Below are 22,134 nucleotides of genomic sequence, written 5' to 3'. Positions count from 1 at the left end.
AGGCATTCATAACGGAGTGGTGCAGAGCAAAGCGAGTGTTCTCAATGAATTCCTATGAAAGTTAAGCTTCCATAAGCATGAACTGAAAATGCGCCAGACTGAACACACACTGTGTGGCCGTGAATGACTGCCAATGCGGCCGTGAATGAACGCCAGTCGGCCGAGCTCATTTTAGTTTCGGTTTAAAATTAGCGCCAATTCGGGGTTGGGTTGCTTGAATTGTGGGTTCATGAAAACACAACAACAAAACGGTACCATGACAAACTCACTTAAATAGGCGCATTTCGCTTTGAAACCAAATCTTCCGGTTCTTCCAGTTATTTTTAAAAAAAGACCCCAAACAAAGAACCAAATGGATTACATATCATTGACTCAATTATTAAGGGATAGAAGTATTTTAACATCAAATTACGCACATCACCAAATGTGGTTTAAAAGCGGCAAATAACAGTAGCTAACACCTCACAAACGTACATATATACGCTTTTGCACAAGCACACGACTGCAGACTTGTGTGTGGGAAAGGTGTCATTAAAGTGCCATTAAAATTCTTGTCCAATCTGACAGACAGCATAATCGTTCGATCACGTGTCCTCGTCTCTCATCATCATAAAGATGCTGTTTTGCAATGGAAAGGCAGTTTCAGAGTGCTGCTATCGACTCTGCTCTGGAAATAGCAGCATGATTGCAATAATCAGTTTGATTAGTATGGCTGGCCACTGCACACGCACTCCTGCAGTCATCTCTCTTCACACACACATACACACATCCTGAGACGCCCAGCTGGGAGAAACGGATCCAACGGTGAATAAGTGACCTTTGAACTTGCATTGATCACAAGTCTAGAGGCCGAAGAGTTTTTGCTCTCTCGTTCCTGCCGACAGCGCATGACGACGGTGTTGCCAAGGAGACGCCTGACTCACTGTGTGATAATGAGCGGCGTAGCAGGTGTGTGTGTGTGTGTGTGGGACAGGAAAACACGTGCGAGGATAGGCTGAGCTAATAGTAGGCCACTTGAGATGGGTTACATAATGCTGTGACTGCTGCAGTACCTGCTCACACTCCCTCTCCAGCAGCCTGTGAGTGATAATCACACACCCGCACGCGCACACACACACACATCAATGTAAACATGCAGTTTAAACTGCTGCGCTTAATAGGTGTCTTTCTCTAGAAGTGTTTTCTCTTTGAATATGAGCAGAGAAGCTAGGGTGTGCTGCTTTTGCAGAGAGTGGCATTAGTTGTGTTTTCAGGTGAATCAGGTGGAGTCTACAAACACACACTTACACCCATTCCAATTTAAAAGCCAGACTGTAGTGTTTTGCATTCGGTTACTGTTTCCTACCCTCTCCTATAATACAAAAGCTGAATATCCTTAAATGAGACGGAACAAACACTGACAAAACTAAACAACCCTTAGTTATGCGTCACCCTTGTCTCCTCTCTCCCATCGCAGCTTTAATAAGGGCCCTTGTGTTTGTAGCAAGTAATTTACAGTAACACACAGTAATTAGTTAATGTAGTACTACTAATACGACTCAATGTGTCATCAGCAGGCAGAATCCTGCAGAAAGCTCTGTAGATTTCCACTGAATCCAAACATCAGTCTACTAATATGCCATTTTATTGGCCAGGCTGATAAACTGACCAACCTTTGGCCATCTGCCGCAAACAGGGCCAAGCCTGATTCGCCAATTAACAGTGTTTGCACTCCTTTTTTGTCAATTCCAAGATTTACAAACAAAATTTTTTTCAACATTGATGTTTCTTGAACACCAAATCGGCATATTAGAATGATTTCTGAAGGATCATTTGACACTGAAGACTGGAGTATTGACTGCAGGAGATTCAGCTTTGCCATCACAGGATTACATTTAATATCTTTTAAATAAATGTATATTTTAAAACAGATGTTTTAAATAGTAATTATATTTCGCAATATACATTTTTTTTCCTGTATTTTTGATCAAATGCAGCCTTGGTGTAGACTGGGTAAACCCAGCCCAATCTGCCAGCGATTTGATTTCGCCCTGCAGCTCAGGCTGGAAACCTGTACATTTTTCGATCCTGCTTCCGTTACAAATCTGCAGGGATCAATCACAAACTGGCTTATCCACCTGGCGCGCTATTGGCGGGTTTAACACGATGACGATAGAGAAGTGACAAGCAGCTTTTTGTTTACATTCAACATGGCGGCCACCGAAGCGCAGCAACCCGTTGATGCCGCTGTCGCTGCTGTTTTAAAAGATTTCAAAGGCAAGTTTTCTTTGAAAACAGAACTTGCCCTGGAATAATTCCTACAAAAGAAGGATGTGTTTGCCTTACTACTGACCGCTCTGCAAAGTACGTCACCCGGATCGTTGGTCTGATTGGTTGAAGGACTATCCAATTGCGTACAGAGTCATCTGAACTATGCCCGTTGATCACACCTCTTGTGCCGTAGAAAATACAGAGCAGACTCCCCAGACTAATGTTCAATCTTAAAAGATTGAGCTTGGTCTGGTGATAGCCAGACAAGCCTTGGTGAGCAATATAACAAATGGTAGTGCATATATACCACTGATCAAAATTTGGACACATGAACTCATTCTTTTTCCCCATTTCAGAATAACAGTAAAGTCATCAAAACTTAAAAATAACACAAATGGAAGTATGGCAGTTACTGTAAGTAATAAGTATAGTAACCAAAAATGGTAAACAATTCAATCGTGATATATGTTAGACTCTTCAAAGCTCATGCACACTCTTCATGTCCTGGGATGCTTTTTAAACCGCTGTGAAGGAGTTTCCCTGCAATTGTTTTCTGCAAAACCTGTTCCAACTTCTCCATTTAAAAAAATATTGATTTATAATACATTTCTCGTAAAGACATGCGTAAGTATGTAGGCACCATTTTTAATGGTCTTGAATTGTAAAACCCACATTAATGGACTGCTATAACTGTAAATTGACCCTTTAATCCACTTTTCAGAATTTTGCACACTACCACTGGTGCAGAAAATATGTAATAGATTTCTACAACACCACACAGACTGTTCTTCTGCCCTCCACAATTAACATTAGCCCCACTTGGCCCATTACCCAGAGGCAGCACTCTTAACGAAGGTTTTAATTACTACACTGCTTTCAGTATGCTCCGTGAGATACCAGGAGCAAAAGAAGGTCACATACACATATATAAACAAACAAATGAGTGCACACACATCGAGAGACTTTAGGAACGCCATCAAGGGAGTCTTTCTCTTATTTTAAGGAAGTTCACTGTCTCCTTTAGTTGGTGCCTACTGAAGACAGTGCACTCGGAGTCAAAGATAGATAGACACACACACACACACACACACACACACAAACATGTTGGGTTTTCATGTTTTATGGGGACTTTCCATAGGCGTAATGGTTTTTATACCGTACATACTGTATATTCTATCCCCCTACACTGCCCCTGCCCCTAAACCTACCCATCACAGGAGACATTCTGCATTTTTACATTTTCAAAAAACATCACTTAGTCTGATTTATAAGATGTTTTCCTCATGGGTACCTAAAAATTTCCCCACGAGGATGAGGATTTCGGATATTGCCATGTTTGTGGGGACATTTTGTCCCAATAACGTAGGAATTACTAGTCCACACACACACACACACACACACACACACACACACACACACACACACACACACACACACACACACACACACACACACACACACACACACACACACACACACACACACACACACACACACACACACACACACACACACACACACACACACACACACACACACACACACACACACACACACACACACACACACACACACACACACACACACACACACACACACACACACACACACACACACACACACACACACACACACACACACACACACACACACACACACACACACACACACACACACACACACAACCAATGCAACCAATGACAATGAATCAAGCTATATTATATCCACAGCAAAACTTATTTTATGCTACAATTACAGATTTTTGTTGTAGGAGATCAACAGGAGAACAGGAGGTAGTTACATAACATACTGTTAATTAATTATCCATGAATTAATTACAACTTGTGGAGTAAAAACAAGACAAGTTTCATCCGACAGTGTGAGACATATTGGCACAGACATGACTGACTGAGACAAAACACACCGCTGATTGACATACAGTGGACTCCAAAAAGTATTTGGACATTTGAAATGCCTGAATTTCACTGCATTACATAAGGAAAATAATAAAAAATGATGCTTTCTCAGAACACTTTATTTTAAGGTAGGTGACGTACTTACACGTTACTACATGTACTTACTATAGTAATAACAGCAAATTATGCATAATTACAATGCTCCGATCAGCATTTTTGGGGCCGATCACCGATTACCGATCACCAAGATCATGATCTGCCGACTGCCGATCACTGCCGATCACAGAATGGCAGGGGAATGGCAATCTTTTATCTATAATCTTGCAGAGTTTGCACCATTTGTAGAAATGAAACTGACTCTAAATTAACTGCGTCAAGATCTTGAAGAACCACCAAGTGTTTATTTTAGAAAATGAGATAACTTAAGGCTACTGTGGGCCATCTTTCCCAAATAAATGTATATAATAAATGTATATAATTATCTCACCTAAATATTTGATCATGCAGTGCATTTTGTTTTTAAAAACAATTTTTCAGGTAGGTCTAACATTAGTATTGAGGTAAGAAATACTAAAGACATTTAATAAGAAATCAAATGTAAATTAATATTGGTCTTCCCTGAATAAATTAAATCAGATGAATCCTTACACTTAAGGTTGCAAAAGTTAGTCATTCAAGAGCAGTGAGTGTCATAAAGGTTCATCAAACAACACAAGACAAAGAGAAACTCAGAGACAGCAGCAGTTTATTCGACAGCTGTCACTTTAAGAGCGAACATGGATACGGAGTTGCACAAACGTTCACTCGCAAGTCACGACAGGGTTTACGTGCACACTCGTCAAGACGGTAATTTAGTACATACATTTGTGTGTACCGCCGATCAATCATCCCAAGGCGATTATCGACCGATCGAGATCGGTTGCCGATCAATCGGAGCACCCCTTATTACAAGTAACTAACACCAAACCAAACACTAACCCTAACTGTAACGCTATAGTAAGTATATGTAGTTGATTAATGAGTAAGTACAATGCTACGTCACCTTAAAATAAAGTGTAACCCTACATTTTTGCATTTACGTTTAACTAAGTTGTCAGGTGATTTTTTTAGTGAATCTTGTCAGGTTCACACAGGTTTTCCATTAAAGTAACCACACGTGTAATTCGGCACATTAACTATGAAAATAACGAAAAAATGTTTCACAACCACGAAGTGTCCAAATACATTTTAGGGGTGAATGTATCATGATACCAACTGTGCCAGAGGACTAACCTTAATCATTTGGGCCACGTAGCTCTCAGGCCCTGTGTACTCTGTGGGATCCTTCACCTTCACCAAGACCAGGAAGTACAAATAGTGCCACATGTTGTGCTCTGACTTGATGTGCTCCTCAAACGACACGGTCTTGTTATCAAACTTGTCTCTCTCAAGTCCTGAAGATAAGCAGATAATAAGAATGAATGGTTCTTCAAAGAAAGGCCATTCTGTCAGTCAAAATAATTTGTTTTCTTCATGGTATTCCACTGTTTATAGTCACAAAACTTTCCCCCACATCTGTTCTTCTCTACCATAGCCTTCATGTCCTCTTTAGTGGAGTAAATGTCACCATGATCATAGTTGAATCCATCAAATAAAAAGCCCTGTCACAGACTTCATATACAAATTCAAAGGCAGTCAGAGTAACAGAATGTGACAAAGCATGACATCTGCTTAGAGCCGCACCGCTGGCTAGTTCCAAGCCATTCTAAGATGTTTCTCTGGTGTGCAGATGTTGAAAAGACCTGCATTTAAAGCTGTGTTATTCCACAATTTTGTAGCATTTTATTTTTTGCACTAAAATAGACAAAATAAGTTTTGCTTGACCATTTTCTGCCCTCACTGTACCTTTAAAGTAACTTCTGCATGAGAAATAGACTGAAATCTTAAAGAGGGCCTATTATGCCCTTTAACAAAGTCTTGATTTAGTTTTTTGGGCTTACTAGAATAGGTGTTTATGATTGAATTAATGTTCAAAAAACATTATTTCTCACATACTTTACATTGTTGCAGAGCCTCTCTTTCCAGTCTGTTAGTAACACTTAGTTCTGGTATCTGTGAAACCCCTCATTCCAAAAAGCACAGTCTGCTCTGATTGGTCGGCTGGACCAGTGTGTTGAGACTGGTCAACCGCTTCGAGTGCGTTTTGGAAATGTTACGGTCCTTACCATAACCGCAAGTTTCAACACACTACTAACGCAACTCAACCAGGCCATGCACCTGTTTTTTTTTTTTTGTGAGTATGCCTTAGGCGGGGATTATGTGGGATATTGTGACGTGTATGTTCCTGGAATAAAATTCAAGACTACAAATCAAAGCATTTCAGTGAGTTCAGAAACAGTTTTACTGATATAGAGAATAACTCCCCTTGGATGGGACTTTGTAGGTTTGTAGACATTTTTCATGTTCAAACAGCAACATTACACACTAAAGAGAGTTTTTAAGCTTCATCACAGCACTCAATTTATTCCAGGATTCCCACATTGAGGTACAAAGAATATTCATATAAAATTGTGACTGAAAGTTTCATTGATTCGTTGAAAAGAACTGAACTGAAAAGACACAGGAAAGCCTGCTATTCATTTTGATTTAGATGGAAAAGAGCAGTTTAGAAATTCTACAAAATATAGAAGCAAACACTGTTATGATTAGCTAACCTCTGTAAATTAATCCTGTTTTTTTTTAATGTTCCCAATACATACCACAAATGAAGCAGGTGGTCTTCAGAATTTCTTCCTTTCTCTGTTTCTCACTCCTCAGGTCAGCGAAGGTGTCAATGATCACACCAAAGATGAGGTTCAATACAATGATGATGACAATGAAGAAGAACAAGAGGTCATACACGACACGTGCCGGGAACATGGGCTCCTGAGGAGCAACAGCAAGGGGGTTATAAATGAACATGTTACTTTATATATTTCAGAGGTAAGAGTTAAATATTACAAAATAAGACCTAAAGAACTAAAAAACGTACAGTTGTTTTTGTATCAAACTATTGATCAGCAGTTTTCAATCATTCCCAAAAAGACAGAACCTTTGAAGCAGCCGTGATTGATTTTGCAATGCTTCAAAGAATATAGAGCTCAGAGAGAGTATAAATGAAGGCAGGGGTCTGTAAAAGCATGATGTACAGATGCCTGCGGATTCCACTGCTTCAAACATGGATTATACTGACAATATTAGTGACGCGAGGAAGGATTTATTGGCGTATCTCATGTCTGAATGTGTTGCGTTGATGATATTCTGTTCACCTCTTTGGAGAGCTTGCGCAGAACATCTGCGATTCCTCCCCCGTTCCTCAGCCCATGGTTCAGAACCGTAATGATGCACATCAGCAGGGTGTCACACACACGCTCTGTACCATGCTCATCATTTTCTTCCACTGGGATGAACACACCCAAATATATAGACACAGATAACATAACAGTTTTAAACATTTACTATATATATATATATATATTCAAGAATATACCTAACACACACAAACACACACACACACACACACACACACACACATCTTTAGATTTCTACTTATCTATTCAGGTTTATAGATATATATTATATTTTTATTTATATATTTAGACTTATAATTACATATTCAGATTAATTACATTATATTCAGGATTTTTACTTATTTATATAATTAAAAAAAAAAATTCAGCTCTATAACTATATTTTTACTTTAATATTTATTTATTTAGATTTATAATTATTCAGAATAATAATATATATTATTCTTTATTATATATTTCTTATACTTTAAATACTTAAATTTTAAACTAAGCATTCAGATTTTATATATCGACCTGCTCCATTAATCAATCATTCCATTTATTTATCTATCCATCACATGCAAATAACAGGGATTTTTACTAGTTGTCTCAGACTTTTGGATTCCACTGTACTGTATATACACAGTTTGAGAAGGACAACAGACTTTAATTTTTTTTTTTTTGCAGGAGCAGAGACTAAGGAAAGACACCAACAAAGTAAGAAAGACGGGAAGATTGAAGAAAGGAGCGTGGAAAGGTAAGTAAGGAATAAGCGAGGGACAGAGAGAAATGGGAGACAGTGAGGTAGAGGTCAAAGAAAGAAAGTGGATGAGAGCGTATAAGAAAAAGAGAGCGCACGTGTTGATATCAAGAAGCGCAGGTGATCTTTAAAGACTCACAGGGCAAAGCAGAACAAAGCAGCACATGAGTCATCTCTTCAACACACACACACACACTCTCACGGGTCATCTCATCACCTTAACCTTTATAATAGATACACAGGACCAGCCTTTGACAAACATACACTTCAAAAAACCATTAACACACACACGCACACACAAATCACATGACATGCCACCAGTGGAAAAAGTATATAAAAATTATGCTAAAGCTTAACATCTAAAAAGTTTCCAAATACATTTTAATTTTATACAATATTAGAGTTTTATCATTTAAAAGCTTTGTGTAAAATCTTTTGCTTGAAAAGTGTGCTCGTGCTCTTGAACTAAATGGCAAATTTGTTTTCTATTTCAAGGACATTCATAGATTTTATGTATGGTCTAACACAATTTTTGGAGGCCGCTGCCACTGTAAAAACAAATACAGATGTGACTTACCGTGATGAGGACTAAAGGGGGAGTTAGAACAGGGTTCACTCAGACAGCCCACAGACTCCTTCACATTTGGCCTTGCTAAAAAACAAAACAAACAAATATTCATCAGTTAAATTGAGTTTTTTGGCAAAAATTTCAAAATTTGCATTCATAGCATGCGTTTGTGAAATCAAAAGTTTTATTTGATTTAGTTTATTTGTCATATTTATTTCACTTGAAGATCATCTACCAAGTTAAAAGTGTTTTTTTTCACAATAGAAAGGCTTTATTAAATCATATTTGTATTCCAGTGTATGCGTGTGCCCTTTTTGTCCCCAGTGCCTGTGCAGTGCTGCAGTGCACAGAGGAAGTGATTACATAAGGGAGTGTGGCCACTGCTGGGTTATGCAACTGGTGCCATGTGCTAGCAGGTCCTCTCCATCTCAACAAAGCTACATGGCCATGTGTGTTCATATAAACACATACACAGACGCAAAAATCTTCACCTTCACGCATCCACATGTGGCACTGAGTACATACTAAATTCATCCCAGATGTGGTAAACTCACTAAAAGAGACATTTTACTGCTCTTCATACTAAGTCGTTTTCACATCCGATACGCAGGGTTGCACATTAGCACATGATAATGACTTCACCCCTGCAGAACATTTGGGAAATATGAAACGAAAGATCAAAACCGCAAGTTCTCCACAATGTGCAGCTGGAAAGATAGGAGGCCATTAAAGCAAAGAGCGTGACGGGGACATCATGTATACTTCATGCTTACTTAAAACAGGGAGGCGGTCTACTTCCATAAGGAAGTCATCTTTAAAGAAGAGGAAGCCCACAATGGAAAAGAGGTAGACCAGGATGATAGCCAGAACAGCTGTGAGGAAGATGGAGCGGCCGTTCTTCGTCACACTCCTCATCACGTTTAGGAGTGTTTCCTCTCTACGCACAAGATCAAAGAGCTAGAGAAGGAGAACGAAAGAAAGAGGAAGATGTTAAACAAACATGTTTACAAAATTACACAATTATAAATATTAAATTGTTTAAATTATCATTGTTTTAAAGCCAAAATAAATTAATACACTTGCATAGAATTACATTAAATGGTAGCAATGTAAAAAACACTGTTCTTTTGAACTTTCTATTCAACAAAGAATCCTGAAAAATGGTATCACATTTTCCACAAAAATATTAAGTAGCACAACTGTTAATTAATGATAATTTTGTGAACACCAAATTACAATGATTTTTGAAGGGTCACGTGACACTAAAGACTGGAGCAATGATGCTGAAAATTCAGCTTTGCAATCACAGGAATAACATTTTAAAATATATAAAAAAAGAAAAGTGTTATTTTAAATTGTAATATTTCACAATATTACAGTTTTTTGAATTTTCTGATCAAATAAACGTAGCATAGTGAGCATAATAAACGTTAAAAAACATTAAAAAAAAATCTGTAATGTGTATACATTTTTACAATAATAATAAAAAAAAAATTATTTCTTACTGATAAAACTAGCGCATTCAATAGAATAAAATTAATTGTAACTAATCTCATAGTTTCTGGCCAGTTTTTAGAAGCCAAAAAAATTATAATAATAATAGTAAATGTGTTCAATTATTGTATTAACTATTTAATTCTCTCAAAGTAGGCATCTCTGGACTGTGGACCAAACCCCCCAACCCCCCCCCCCCCCCCCCAACCCTGAATGAAGCCATTAATTTTCATTTATAGAAAACAATTCTATTGCAAAAGGTGTGAAGTCATACCAGGATACTGTAGAAGAACTCATGTACGAACAGACCCAGCATGCACACAATGACGTAACTGACGTGCAGAAGGAAGAAGATGTCCATGATAACTGCTTTGTACCCTCGTGTGAACGTGCCCTGGTTCCCCACAAAACTAACCAGGAACACGATTTTATTCAGCAGCTGTGAGAAGACATTAGAAGATAACACTACCCGACACCAATAGCATCCTTACAATCACAAACATCCTTCAATTCAAACACTTTTCACACATAGCAAATAAAAACAATGACAAATGCAAATAATGTAATGTCTTTGATCTTGAAATTAGCTGATGATAAATAAATTGCAGCTCATATAAGTTTGCATATAGTGCAGGTATTGAAGATCGGATTTATATTAATTTTGCGAAGACACATTTATATGGCAAAGTGTAAATAGAACAGTTTAGACAAATCGGATAGCTATCTGATAAGTAAACATGCTTGAAGTGACCACGTGTCAACAGGCCTTAAGTGAATTTTGGTGCAAATTCATGTCACTTGGTAGAAGCTAGTCAGATTAGGCAGACGCCAACATGGACAGTTGCGTGACATGCCCTCATCCTCAAAACCATGAGCAAGGTGAAAGAAAATATACACGTCTCACTTGCAGCGAGGATAAACATGGTTTGTGGCGACCACTAGAAGACGTGGCGAGTGGCGTCTAGTATAACAGATCCTAGACTCCTAGAATCTGTTTCAGCACATGTCTCTGTTGGTCCTTCATGTGGTGCCATAATGGCTGAGGAGACGCCAGCTTGAACAGACGCAAACAGACTGACACAACAGAGGGACGTGTCAGCAGTTTGAAGGCTGGAGCTCCCGTTGGCTGAGAGGGAGGCATGAAATCTCTCTCATTTTTTATCTGAACGCACATCAAGCACATCAGCCGCTTCTGTCATCATAACTGACATTGATGCAAAATGGCAACACTAGATCCTCTGCTGCCATCTTTCATATTTAGCCAGATATCGAGCGTCTTTTTGTAATTAATAGGTATTAACGATTAATCACCGAACATGAGGTGTAAGTGGCTGGTCTTTACTAATAGGAGTTCGGTGGGTTTATAATTGTAAAATACACTTTGACATTTAATCAATTCACAGACGCCAAACACTGACGGGCTAAATGAAGTGTGAATGGTTTTATAATGAATTTGCCTTACGTTGGCAGCCCCCAGAAGCAGCAATGTGGGTCCTAAGCCCAGCGTGTAAATAGAGCGGAAGATGACGGTGACCAGGAACGCCAGGATACCTCCACGCCGGGGAAGAACGAACAGTGTGAAGGTGCTCACGACCACTGCCACCCACAGCAAGACGGACAAGAATGGCGGCAAGATACCTAACAGACAGAACAACCACGAACTGCGTGAAGATTTTTGGGTGAACTACCACTTTAATTAATGCCATTATGATTTTATTACCCTTTGAAATCAATTATTCACAAATTCTGTTTTCCATTTTAAATTTCCTGGATTCCATTTGAATGGTTTAATTAAACATTAATAATCAAAAAGGATAATTTAATAATTAGTCCTGTCAAATTGTTTAATTGCAATTAATCGCATCCAAAATAAAAGTTTGTTTACATAATATATGCGTGTACTGTGTATAAATATTATGTATATATAAATACACTCATGCATGCATGTATATGCTGTATTTACATATTTATATAATTTATATTATATATAAATAAATATTTTATATATAAATTTAACCTTTTTTTCTTAAATATATAAATGAATGAGTGTGTATTTATATATACACATAATAATTATACACAGCAACTGAAATGGGTTTTATTTTTTCAGAAATTCTGTGTTCAAAAATAAAAAAAATCTGGATTTTTATGATTTAATACAAATGTATTATCAAAAACTATGGTAATCAAATGAAAGCATAAAAATGTATAAAACAATTAAAGAGGTTTAATTAAAATCAGTGATACACCTTTAAAATAATGTTTTAAAAATGTTTTTTATTATTATTACTTTAAATGTACATTCTACTGTACAATATATATTTGTCATAATTTTGTCGATTCAAATTACACCAACTCTTTATTTTAGCAGTGTGTAGTGAAAAGCTTTGAGTTCCTGTGTGTATTTACAGATAGTTTTTATTAAATGAAAAGTTTATGTGAAACATCACAAAAACACTACGTCATGTGTGCTTGAGTATGTGTAATATTCACAGACACTAGTCCATATGAGATTTGATGTGTACTTTTGATTTGCTCATCCGATTTTTGCTAAATTCAGTGACATGTTAAACAGTAATTTCTTTTATATGAATGGATTTTCTGTGCCGCTGAAATCATAGGGCCATAATTATGCAACCTTTTAGACATCAAAAATCAAAGCCATACCTTCATCTCCATCATCTCCAAATGGGTAGAAAAGAGCCACAGCCAAGTTGATTAACACAGCCATGTTAAAGGAGATACTACCCCATAGAGATATATGTTTTGACACCCAGAAAAGTGGTGCATTATCTGCAAACACACACCAAAACATCAGTACAATAACTCTGGCACAGACTCAAACTGGTGATAAATTGTTACATTTGTTTTTAGCGCAAAGTAAAACAACCCACTTCTTATTTTCTTCTGCCACCTCATCTCGTTGTAGAGGTCATCAAACTGCTGGAAGAAGTCATTGACCTTGCTGCCCTGGTCGTCTCGCTCTGTGGTGGTGAACACACGCACTTTTGATTCTTCTGTTAAGTACTCACAGATGTTGGGCACAGGAAACACGATTTGCTCCATTGTGCGATCATGACGAACAATCTAAAAATTTGAAGAAAGAAACATTGGGAAGATCAGTAATAAATCATGTTTAACTGATACACTTTGACTTAAATTTCTGATAAAAGCATTCATATATAAATAGGACTTCAAATATGTCATATTGAAGCCACAGAAAAGCCATAAAGTGAAGCAGTTATCTTCTTAAACTCTCAAATTGTCGTACCTCTATCTGAGCAGTGTGGTTGGCGTAGTGTCTGAGCGCTGCCTCTCCCTCGATGCTGGGGTCTGGGCCAGGTTTCAAACTCTGCTGGAGGTTTTTTTTGTGGCGTGCCAACTGATCATAAAAAAAACAAAACACTTCATTCAACACAACAGATTCCGAAACCGCAGCTCCATATCAGGGTAATTCTTCAACTATGGCCACTTTTGGGGCCTCATTTATAAACGTTGCGTACGCACAAAAGAAGGTGTACGCCACTCTCTACGCAATAATTGGTATTTATAAAAAGCAAACTTGACGGGAAAATGTGCGGTCCTTCACGCAAGCTCTGACCCAGGCGTACGCACAAAAACGGGTGAAATGAGAAATGGCGACACCGTCGGCAGATGGAAGAAACACGTGAAAGTGGTTGAAACTGTAGACCGTTGTGTAAAAGAAATGGCAATACTGCCTCTCACAAATAACTTGAAGACTTCACAAAGCAAGTATTACAATTAACAGCCTACACGAACACCCGTTTGATCGATCTGCAGTGTAAAACAAACAAAATCAAACAAAAATTACAACAGAAATGCAAAAAAAAAAAAAAGTGAAATATGTTCTGCAACAATATTGGCATGTTATGCAATTCATCCTCATAAATAATATGGTAAACAGAACGAAATAATGTACAAAACTGATATTCTCGTCAATGTGTCCGTCTGACGGAGCAGATATAGATGCAATTAGATAGACAGATAGATAGATAATTAGGGAGATATATAGATAAATAGATAGATAGATGTATTAATTGTCCACTGGGGAAAGTTGTTTTCATAGTAAAAATTTCTTCATCAGCTACGGAATCATGGTATTCATGCAAATGCCTTTAGTTTGTTTTATTTTCGATAAAATAACATATGACGTATGTCTCAACAATTCAGAAAGCTGCAAGAAATTACATTTGCACTAATTTATTTCCCATTTCCACGTAGATAATAGGGATAGGGATTAACAGGGATTCCCCAATAATTGCCGCCAGTCTCTCATCAAGAGGGGTCAGCTCCGGTGTCCCGGTTCCCCCACCCGTGGCAGACACACTCTGGCGATGGAGCGCTAGACGCTTTTTTGCCTCGACTTTGATGTCCGACCATTTCTTTTTTTTTTCGGCCACGGTCCGAGGTTGTGAGGCTAAAGCATTTACGGCGTCTGCAACCTTTTGCACCTCAAGTGCCTTTTTGGCATAAGTAATGCCCACACGGTCCCCTCCAAAAAATATTTTTCTCCTCTTTTACACCTCGTCCTATGTTTCATCCGTACGCCACTTCTGACGCAAATCCTACGCAAAGTTTTATAAATGAGGCCCCTGGACTTTAAAAAAAAAGGTCCAGAATTCTGTCATTTTTGCGCATTCCAACATTCCAACACAGTTTCATTTTCACCTCATCTAAAATGATGCGTTGAATTTTATAACATTGTTTGATGAAAATGACAAATGTGGAAGTGACATTTCTGGAATAAAATGGCCACTATTGATAAAAGTCTTGATACATTTAATTTAATATCTATAATTTTTATGTATGCTAAATACACAATTAAATAAAAGCAGAATGGACAGGAACGGTGGCAAGACACCACCATACAAAAATAATGTCACACACACACGCACGCACGCACGCACACACACACACACACACACACTGATTATCTCTTCATCACAGCACCTGTTAGATGGTGGGATATATTAGGCAGCAAGTGAACATTTTCTCCTCAAAGTTGATGTGTTAGAAGCAGGAAAAATGGGCAAGCGTAAGGATTTGAGCGAGTTTGATAAGGGCCAAATTGTGATGGCTAGACGACTGGGTCAGAGCATCTCCAAAACTGCAGCTCTTGTGGGGTGTTCCCGGTCTGCAGTGCTCAGTATCTATCAAAAGTGGTCCAAGAAAGAAGCAGTGCTGAACCGGCGACAGGGTCATGGGCGGCCAAGGATCATTGATGCATGTGGGGAGTGATATAATGTGTATTTATGTGTATATAATTTATGTATATCATTTTTTTGTATTTTTTTTTTACACAGATTATGACTGTCCCTCATTTGTAGCATTATTTCCACCACATCAAACTAGTTATATATATATTTATGTCTATAAATATTTTTATGTTAGTGTTCTTGTTTATCAAGAGATGAAACGCGACATGTGAAGAACATAAAGAAAAAAAAAGAAAAAAATATCACTTGAATACAGACTATTTTTATCTGCGTCATTTCCAATCATGTTTTAATTTTTTTGTCATGCAACAACTTTTTTTTAAATGTGCCTTTTTTTTTCATGTAAAATAATAATCTCTCAATTAGTTGCATAATATAAATAACATTTCACAAAATAAGCATTGAAATGGTTTATGTTTATCTTATTTTGTTTAGATCGTCTTCTAACATGCAATAACACATTTTTTTTAATGGATTTTCTTAGTTTAAAGTCTGGCTTTGGGATAATGGTACATCAATACACATTTGAAAAATATCACAACAAAACGTCACATAACAAAAAGAAAAAAAGCTATAATTTGTTCATTTGAATTAAAGTCAACCTCTAAGACAAAGTGCTTGAAGTTGCAGGAACACCATTAATCTATTAGTGACACATTGGTGACTTGACTAACACAAATCACATTAGCGATTTAGAAGTTTCATAATGCCAATGCAACCCCTGGATGAGTCAATTCATAAGCGGTCAGGCCTGATCAACCTGATTACTTCAAAATCAAAACATTTTAAGATGAGCCCACGCAAAGGAACTCAGATGTTTATCTCAATGACTGAACACCCGCAGCAATGGGGCCAAGATGCATTAGTGAGACAACAGCATCCAGAGACAACCTAATCAAAAACAGTGCTCTGAAAATCATTTCCAACAGATGACGGGATCAAAGGGCAATGAACAATCCATAACGCTCTGCAAGATCCAAGCAATTCATTTAAGTAAAGAACCATTTCTTTAAAAAAACCAAGGCACATTATACATAAGGAAGGCTGCTCAATCTATTGAATCAAACTACTTACTTTTCTATTTAGTATCTAACCCGTAACCAGTCTCTCAACCTCAAACAAGGACACGTCCTTGAGACAAACAAGCAATCATTCCACACCCTCGGCTTCCCTTTATCGCATAATGGCCTTAACACAGTAAATAGGAGCGAGGGATTTACATGCTCGTTTTCTTACAGGCTGAAAGAACACAAAAGATGTGCGCATTGAGACACTAAGAAGGTGAAATCACTGTCTCCTCACCGAGGTCTAAGCCAACAATGTTTACAGTGTTCTTTTCATTTCAGATCAAAGCTAACATCAGGAATCTGTTTATAAGAGCAGGAAGAGAGCAAGACACGCATCAGAGAGCTAAACTGACACCAAATAATGTCATTTACTTTGTCATGTACCAAGTAAACACAGGAGGATCTTGTATTTGGCAGTTGTTTTTTCAGCACTGTAGCTAACAAGCAACCACGCCAACAGTGTGGTTTAAATGTATTTTTGTTTGCTCAGCAAAGCAAAAAAAAAAAAGCCCATGGGAATGTTCTTTGTGAAAAACGTTTACAGTATCATCATTCAGTGTAACTTTCTGAGGTACAAAGTATACACACATTCCTACGTGACAATCAAAGAATATTTACAGCGCGTTCTCTCATGAACATAAATTCACATGTTAGATCAAACAAGCTAAATGCCTTGGTGAATAAAATTGTTTAAATAGAACATATATTTGTGCCCGAAACTGACATTTCAAACCATCTGCATCATTATGCAAGTACATGAATCTACATAAAAATAAAAATACATTTAAAAGTCTGAAGCAAACGTGACTTGGACTTGTTTCTTGTTTTTGGTCGTGGTTACCGCCACAATGCTAGGGTTTTATGGGCCCTGCCCCAAATGGCACACTTCATATGCACTTTTGGTCTTGTGGACTTACAATGGCTGCCGCGTGCGCATGTCCGTTAAGTCCATGAGACCTTAGGATGTCCAATTTGTCATTTTAGGTTTCAGAAGGGTGCTCGCGATCACCCCTTTGCAGTCAATATGAGTAATTGATGCACACTTTTGCCGAGCCCGCACTGAAGCGAGCTCCACAACAGACTTCTTCCCGACATTCAAAGCAGCATTATGTCACAAAAGTGCAGACTCGTAGGAAGACCGCAAGTGTTTAGAGTGCCATTTGGGACAGGGCCATGGATGGTTTTTAGCATGTTGCCATGCTGTTTCTGGGTGGGTACTTACAAGAAAACTTCAAATTCTAAGTATGAACAAAATATTGATATACAACTGTAAAAGTGACACTTGCCTTAGCAAACACAACTAATTAAAAATACATTTCAATAATCATTAATAAATGTACATGTTCAATAATGTACATGTCGCTTTTTACAAGACGTAATATAAGTTTCAGGTGTCCCCAGAATGTGTCTGAAGTTTCAGCTCAAAATACCCCACAGATCATTTATTATAGCATGCACAAAACACCCCTTTTTGGGTGAAATCAAAAACATGCTATTTTTGTGTGTCTAACTTTAAAAGCCACTGGGCTGCTGCTCCACGCCTCCCTTTCCAGAAGAGGGCTGTGCCTTTATAGGTTGTGCCCTGGATACTCCGGCAACAACAAAACAGGAGAAACAGTATGGGGCCATTTCCACAGAGTGCGTTTTTGCTTTCCACTGCGCTGCTTTTCCATTTTTTTCTGTTAAAATGCGCTAGACGGACCTTGAATTTTTTTTCTCCCATTCGGGGCCATTTACACACAGTGGAAAACACAAGGTATCAAGACATACTTTTTAAAAGTTAAACTTCTTTTAACTTTAGCGCTGCATTTTTAGAACACTGTTTCCTGTGCGAGCCAATGTAAAGATTTGAGACACGAGTGCAATGGTCAATCATGTCTGTGTAGCGCGTTTACATAGAAAAGCAATGGAAAAGTAGCGCAGTGGAATGGAAAAACGTGTTCTGTGTTTATTGATACAGCCAACAACAGATAATTTATGTTTATCATGTAGTTGAGACATTCTTGTGTTTCCACTAGCTGCTCTAGTGAGGAGATAAACATGGCGGACGGTGTACAGTTCACTCAAGGGAGGATCTAATAAGGCAGATTCTGTCACCAGTCATGGGCGGGGCCTTTTCCAATGTGACGGTACAATGTATAGAAAATGTGAACGACTCATTGTTTATGATTTATGGGGAATATAAACAAAGGAGTAGGTGGATTTTCACAATTATAGGGTGGTTGTGTACACACACTGCCGACATTAATGTTCAAACAACATCTAAACGTGAATTTTGCATATTAGGTCCTCTTTAAAGTAATTCCTGTTTTTTTCCTCAGTGTCAGTGAAATTAGAAGATAAGGGATTATTCCTTTCTTTTGACTCCCTCTCCTTTCTCTGCTTGACTCTTATGTCCTCAGCCCTGTTTGTTTTCTATAAGTGAGAATCTACACAGGAAAATGAAACTGACAAACATTGTGCAGATGATCCAAGTGAAGTAGAATCTAGATCATATCGCCATAGGCTAGTGTTTCTCAAACCGTTGTCTATCTAAAATAGCCACAAGGTAAAAGAGTTTTAAACAACAAATCTCACTGAAAACTATGGAAAGAGTTTCCCATAAGAAATATTATTCCAGCAAAGCTAACAGTAAGAGAGCACTTGCACTCGAGTTCTCTCTCGCTCGACTGTGTGATGCGATATGTGTTTAAAAAAAACGAGATAGATGAACACCTGAAGTTATGTCATGTCATTATGAAAGCAGCCAGTTAAGACAGAAATAAACTGTTTGGCAGATGGCTGAGCCTGTCAAGAAAGCGCGTGGAAGTGAAAGTGAAGACAGAAACTGGGAAATGCACAACTTGATTGAGGATTTCCTCACAAGAGGCCTTAACCCTTTTTCAGAGGGATTTTTTTAAATGGCAAAAAACATGTGGATGGCCATATACTACTCTCAAACTTTAAATATGACTATCTAATCCTCCGTTATCGTCAGTAGGTTTGTGCTTTTAACAGAGCTTGCAATTTGTTATGACTCAATGTACAATAATGCACCAATCAAGCCTTCAACACATTACAAACATTATTTTGTACTGATAGAATCATGCAATTGACCCTGATTAGTTATCATAACCTGTTAAACATTCGGTTTTATTGGTTTAACAAAGCAAAATGTAAATCTTTCTAAGTACCCCTTACATAAACACAGACCTGACCAAACCAGAATCACTGGTGTAGCTCACAATGGCTATGTTTACATGCAACCATATAATCCATAAGTAAATGGATTGACGGCTCAAATGGCCTGAAAAGCCTTCATGTAAAAAGCTTGATCCGAATTAAATTTCAATCGGATTGAAAGGGGTGGTTTATTCCTTTTCTAATCTGATTGAGAACACTTGATCGTACTGAAAACTACAACTGAAAGGACTGCGTATGTGCAAGGACGTAGAAATAGCGTAATGACGTATGACGTGTGATACGAGTTGTTCTTCCTGTTGAATAAAGTGTCATGTAAATGAGTGTGCCGTCATTCTAAAATTATCCCTTCACTCAGCCTCTGTGAAGTGGAGCAGGACCCTGTCCCATCAGTCCTTGTTTCAGATTCTCATCTACAGACAACTGGTTTTGGGCGCGGGATGGGGCATTTTTACTGCATGATAAATATAAGCAGCATGGCAAAGTGGTTCATACGCTCATTGTCTCCAAATTATGACCAGAAATGGATAAATATTAAAGGGGTTATGAATTGAGAAATCAACTTTGCCTTGAGCCTTTGCTATATAAAAGTTCATCATGATATAAGAATATCCTGCAAGTTTCAGAGCTGAAGACTTCCTTGTTAGTCAAAGAAAAGCTTCTATAGACACCAGGCCCAGAAAACAATCGATCTCAGAATATGTCGACCACTGACCTAGTAGGACACAGAAACACCGCCTCAAGCCCGCCCACCGACTCGTGGAGCTAAACGGGTCGCGCTACCGAGCAATAAACATGACGGTTCCAGCTCACGTGCGCAAGACATTGAGCGTTTGTTCGCTTCATTTCACCACGGAATCGGTTGTAAACAAGATACATGTTGACACTGGATTTGCAGACATATTGAGATTAAAACACAATGCTGTACCTTTTATATTGGATCCGACAGGAATGGTGCAACACACTTATGTGAGTAAAACATGTTTTTTTATATGTGTTAGTATTGCATTGTTACAGATCGTTTGAAATCTATTGATTACATACCTTAGCACGCGGTCACAGGCTGGAGAATCCTCTATTCGAAGTGTTATTGCTTCATTTGTGATCATACCCGGACCTGTAACGTTATGGGCCAGAGCTCGGACTTGACTTTTTTAAAAGCCCAACGTCCCCGGGGCTATGTGTTTTTCAGCCTGCCGACGGGCTCTCTTAAATAGTGAAATAACATTCCTTTCTTGCGCGCGCACGTGTATGCGTGTGTGTATGTGTGTACGGTTCGCGGTCCTGTGTCCTGTGAGCGTTTCCCCAGACGCTTTCAAAACAATTCCCACATGTACTGAGGGGAGCTGAAGCACATTAAATATGCAAATCTTATCCAATCCTAGCCGTGGGCATTTACTTCCAAGTCTTCAGTGCGGCACACCCATCAAAATTGATCGTATTTCAGAGAGCCTCAAAACCAAGGCAATTACTTATTCATTATGATGTTTTTGAATGTAAAAACCATGCGAACGTCATAAGTTGACCTCAGACAACAGTATAAATTTTTTTAAAAAGCCAGTTCATGACACCTTTAAGTCTGCTGTTCAAAATAAATAAAGAACCAATGTAGGAGAATAGTTATTATACGCAAACAGCAGGAAACTTTGCATATTTTCGCACATCAAAAAATCTATTCCGATTTGAAACTTGTGACATACAAACTCGCACATCAACCCCATCACTTTGTTTAACGTTCATGTAAACACTACATTCAGATTCATCAATCGGAATGAATTCAGGCCGATTGAAAGAAAAGTTGTGCATGTAAACATAGCCAGTGTTTTGCAGTAAACATCTAAATCTTACCTGATGGGCCAGGATGTAGATGTTGTGGCCAACATCTTTAGGTGTGATCTGATCTGATGTCTCTTGATCAATCTCACTCTCTTCTCCTTGAACGTAAGCCTCCTTCATCACATCAACCTGTAGATGTGACATCAGAACATAACTGCATTTACGGCACAGAACAGACATGTTTAGGCTGATAGCAGATGATCTAAACTATATTTATTAATTGCACATCAGACCATCCAGGTACTAAGAGTGGTGATATACAGTATCATCCAACAGCAGCACTGTTGTATGATCTTGATGAGCTCACCAGTTCATTGGGTCTCATCTTGTACAGGATCTTCTCTGCATTCTCGCTGTCATGACGACTCTCCATGATGGCCAAGAGAAGTTTAGAGGCATTGTTCTGATTGTTCATTGAAAAGAAAAGAGCATTTGAAGATTAAATTACCGTTAAGGAAAAAATATTCACACAATTTCCTCCTAGAGCTAAAAGCGCAGATGTTTTTACATGCCAAATC

The 22,134-nt window shown here is 38.2% G+C and overlaps 2 protein-coding genes across 3 annotated transcripts in view; both read right to left on the bottom strand.

Moving 5' to 3' along the window:
* Positions 1–22,134, bottom strand: part of LOC307131743 (uncharacterized protein) — a 676,237-nt gene that overhangs the window by 482,733 nt on the left and 171,370 nt on the right. The window lies entirely within an intron of this gene.
* itpr2 (inositol 1,4,5-trisphosphate receptor, type 2) overlaps positions 1–22,134 on the bottom strand; it is a 119,299-nt gene that overhangs the window by 11,765 nt on the left and 85,400 nt on the right. For both annotated transcript variants that reach the window (XM_079826041.1, XM_079826042.1), the window contains exons 44-55: positions 21,924–22,019; positions 21,629–21,745; positions 13,568–13,678; positions 13,191–13,383; positions 12,964–13,089; positions 11,759–11,934; positions 10,571–10,735; positions 9,576–9,759; positions 8,812–8,886; positions 7,454–7,584; positions 6,905–7,070; positions 5,439–5,599 (exon numbers count right to left, since the gene is read on the bottom strand). In XM_079826041.1, coding sequence (XP_079682167.1) covers positions 5,439–5,599; positions 6,905–7,070; positions 7,454–7,584; positions 8,812–8,886; positions 9,576–9,759; positions 10,571–10,735; positions 11,759–11,934; positions 12,964–13,089; positions 13,191–13,383; positions 13,568–13,678; positions 21,629–21,745; positions 21,924–22,019 — 1,701 coding nt within the window. The remainder of the gene's footprint in view (positions 1–5,438; positions 5,600–6,904; positions 7,071–7,453; positions 7,585–8,811; positions 8,887–9,575; positions 9,760–10,570; positions 10,736–11,758; positions 11,935–12,963; positions 13,090–13,190; positions 13,384–13,567; positions 13,679–21,628; positions 21,746–21,923; positions 22,020–22,134) is intronic.

Source organism: Gobio gobio (assembly GCF_949357685.1).
Source record: "Gobio gobio genome assembly, chromosome: 9".
NCBI lineage: Eukaryota > Metazoa > Chordata > Actinopteri > Cypriniformes > Gobionidae > Gobio > Gobio gobio.
Note: the sequence above shows the minus strand (reverse complement) of the source record. Positions and strands in the feature narration are given on the sequence as shown.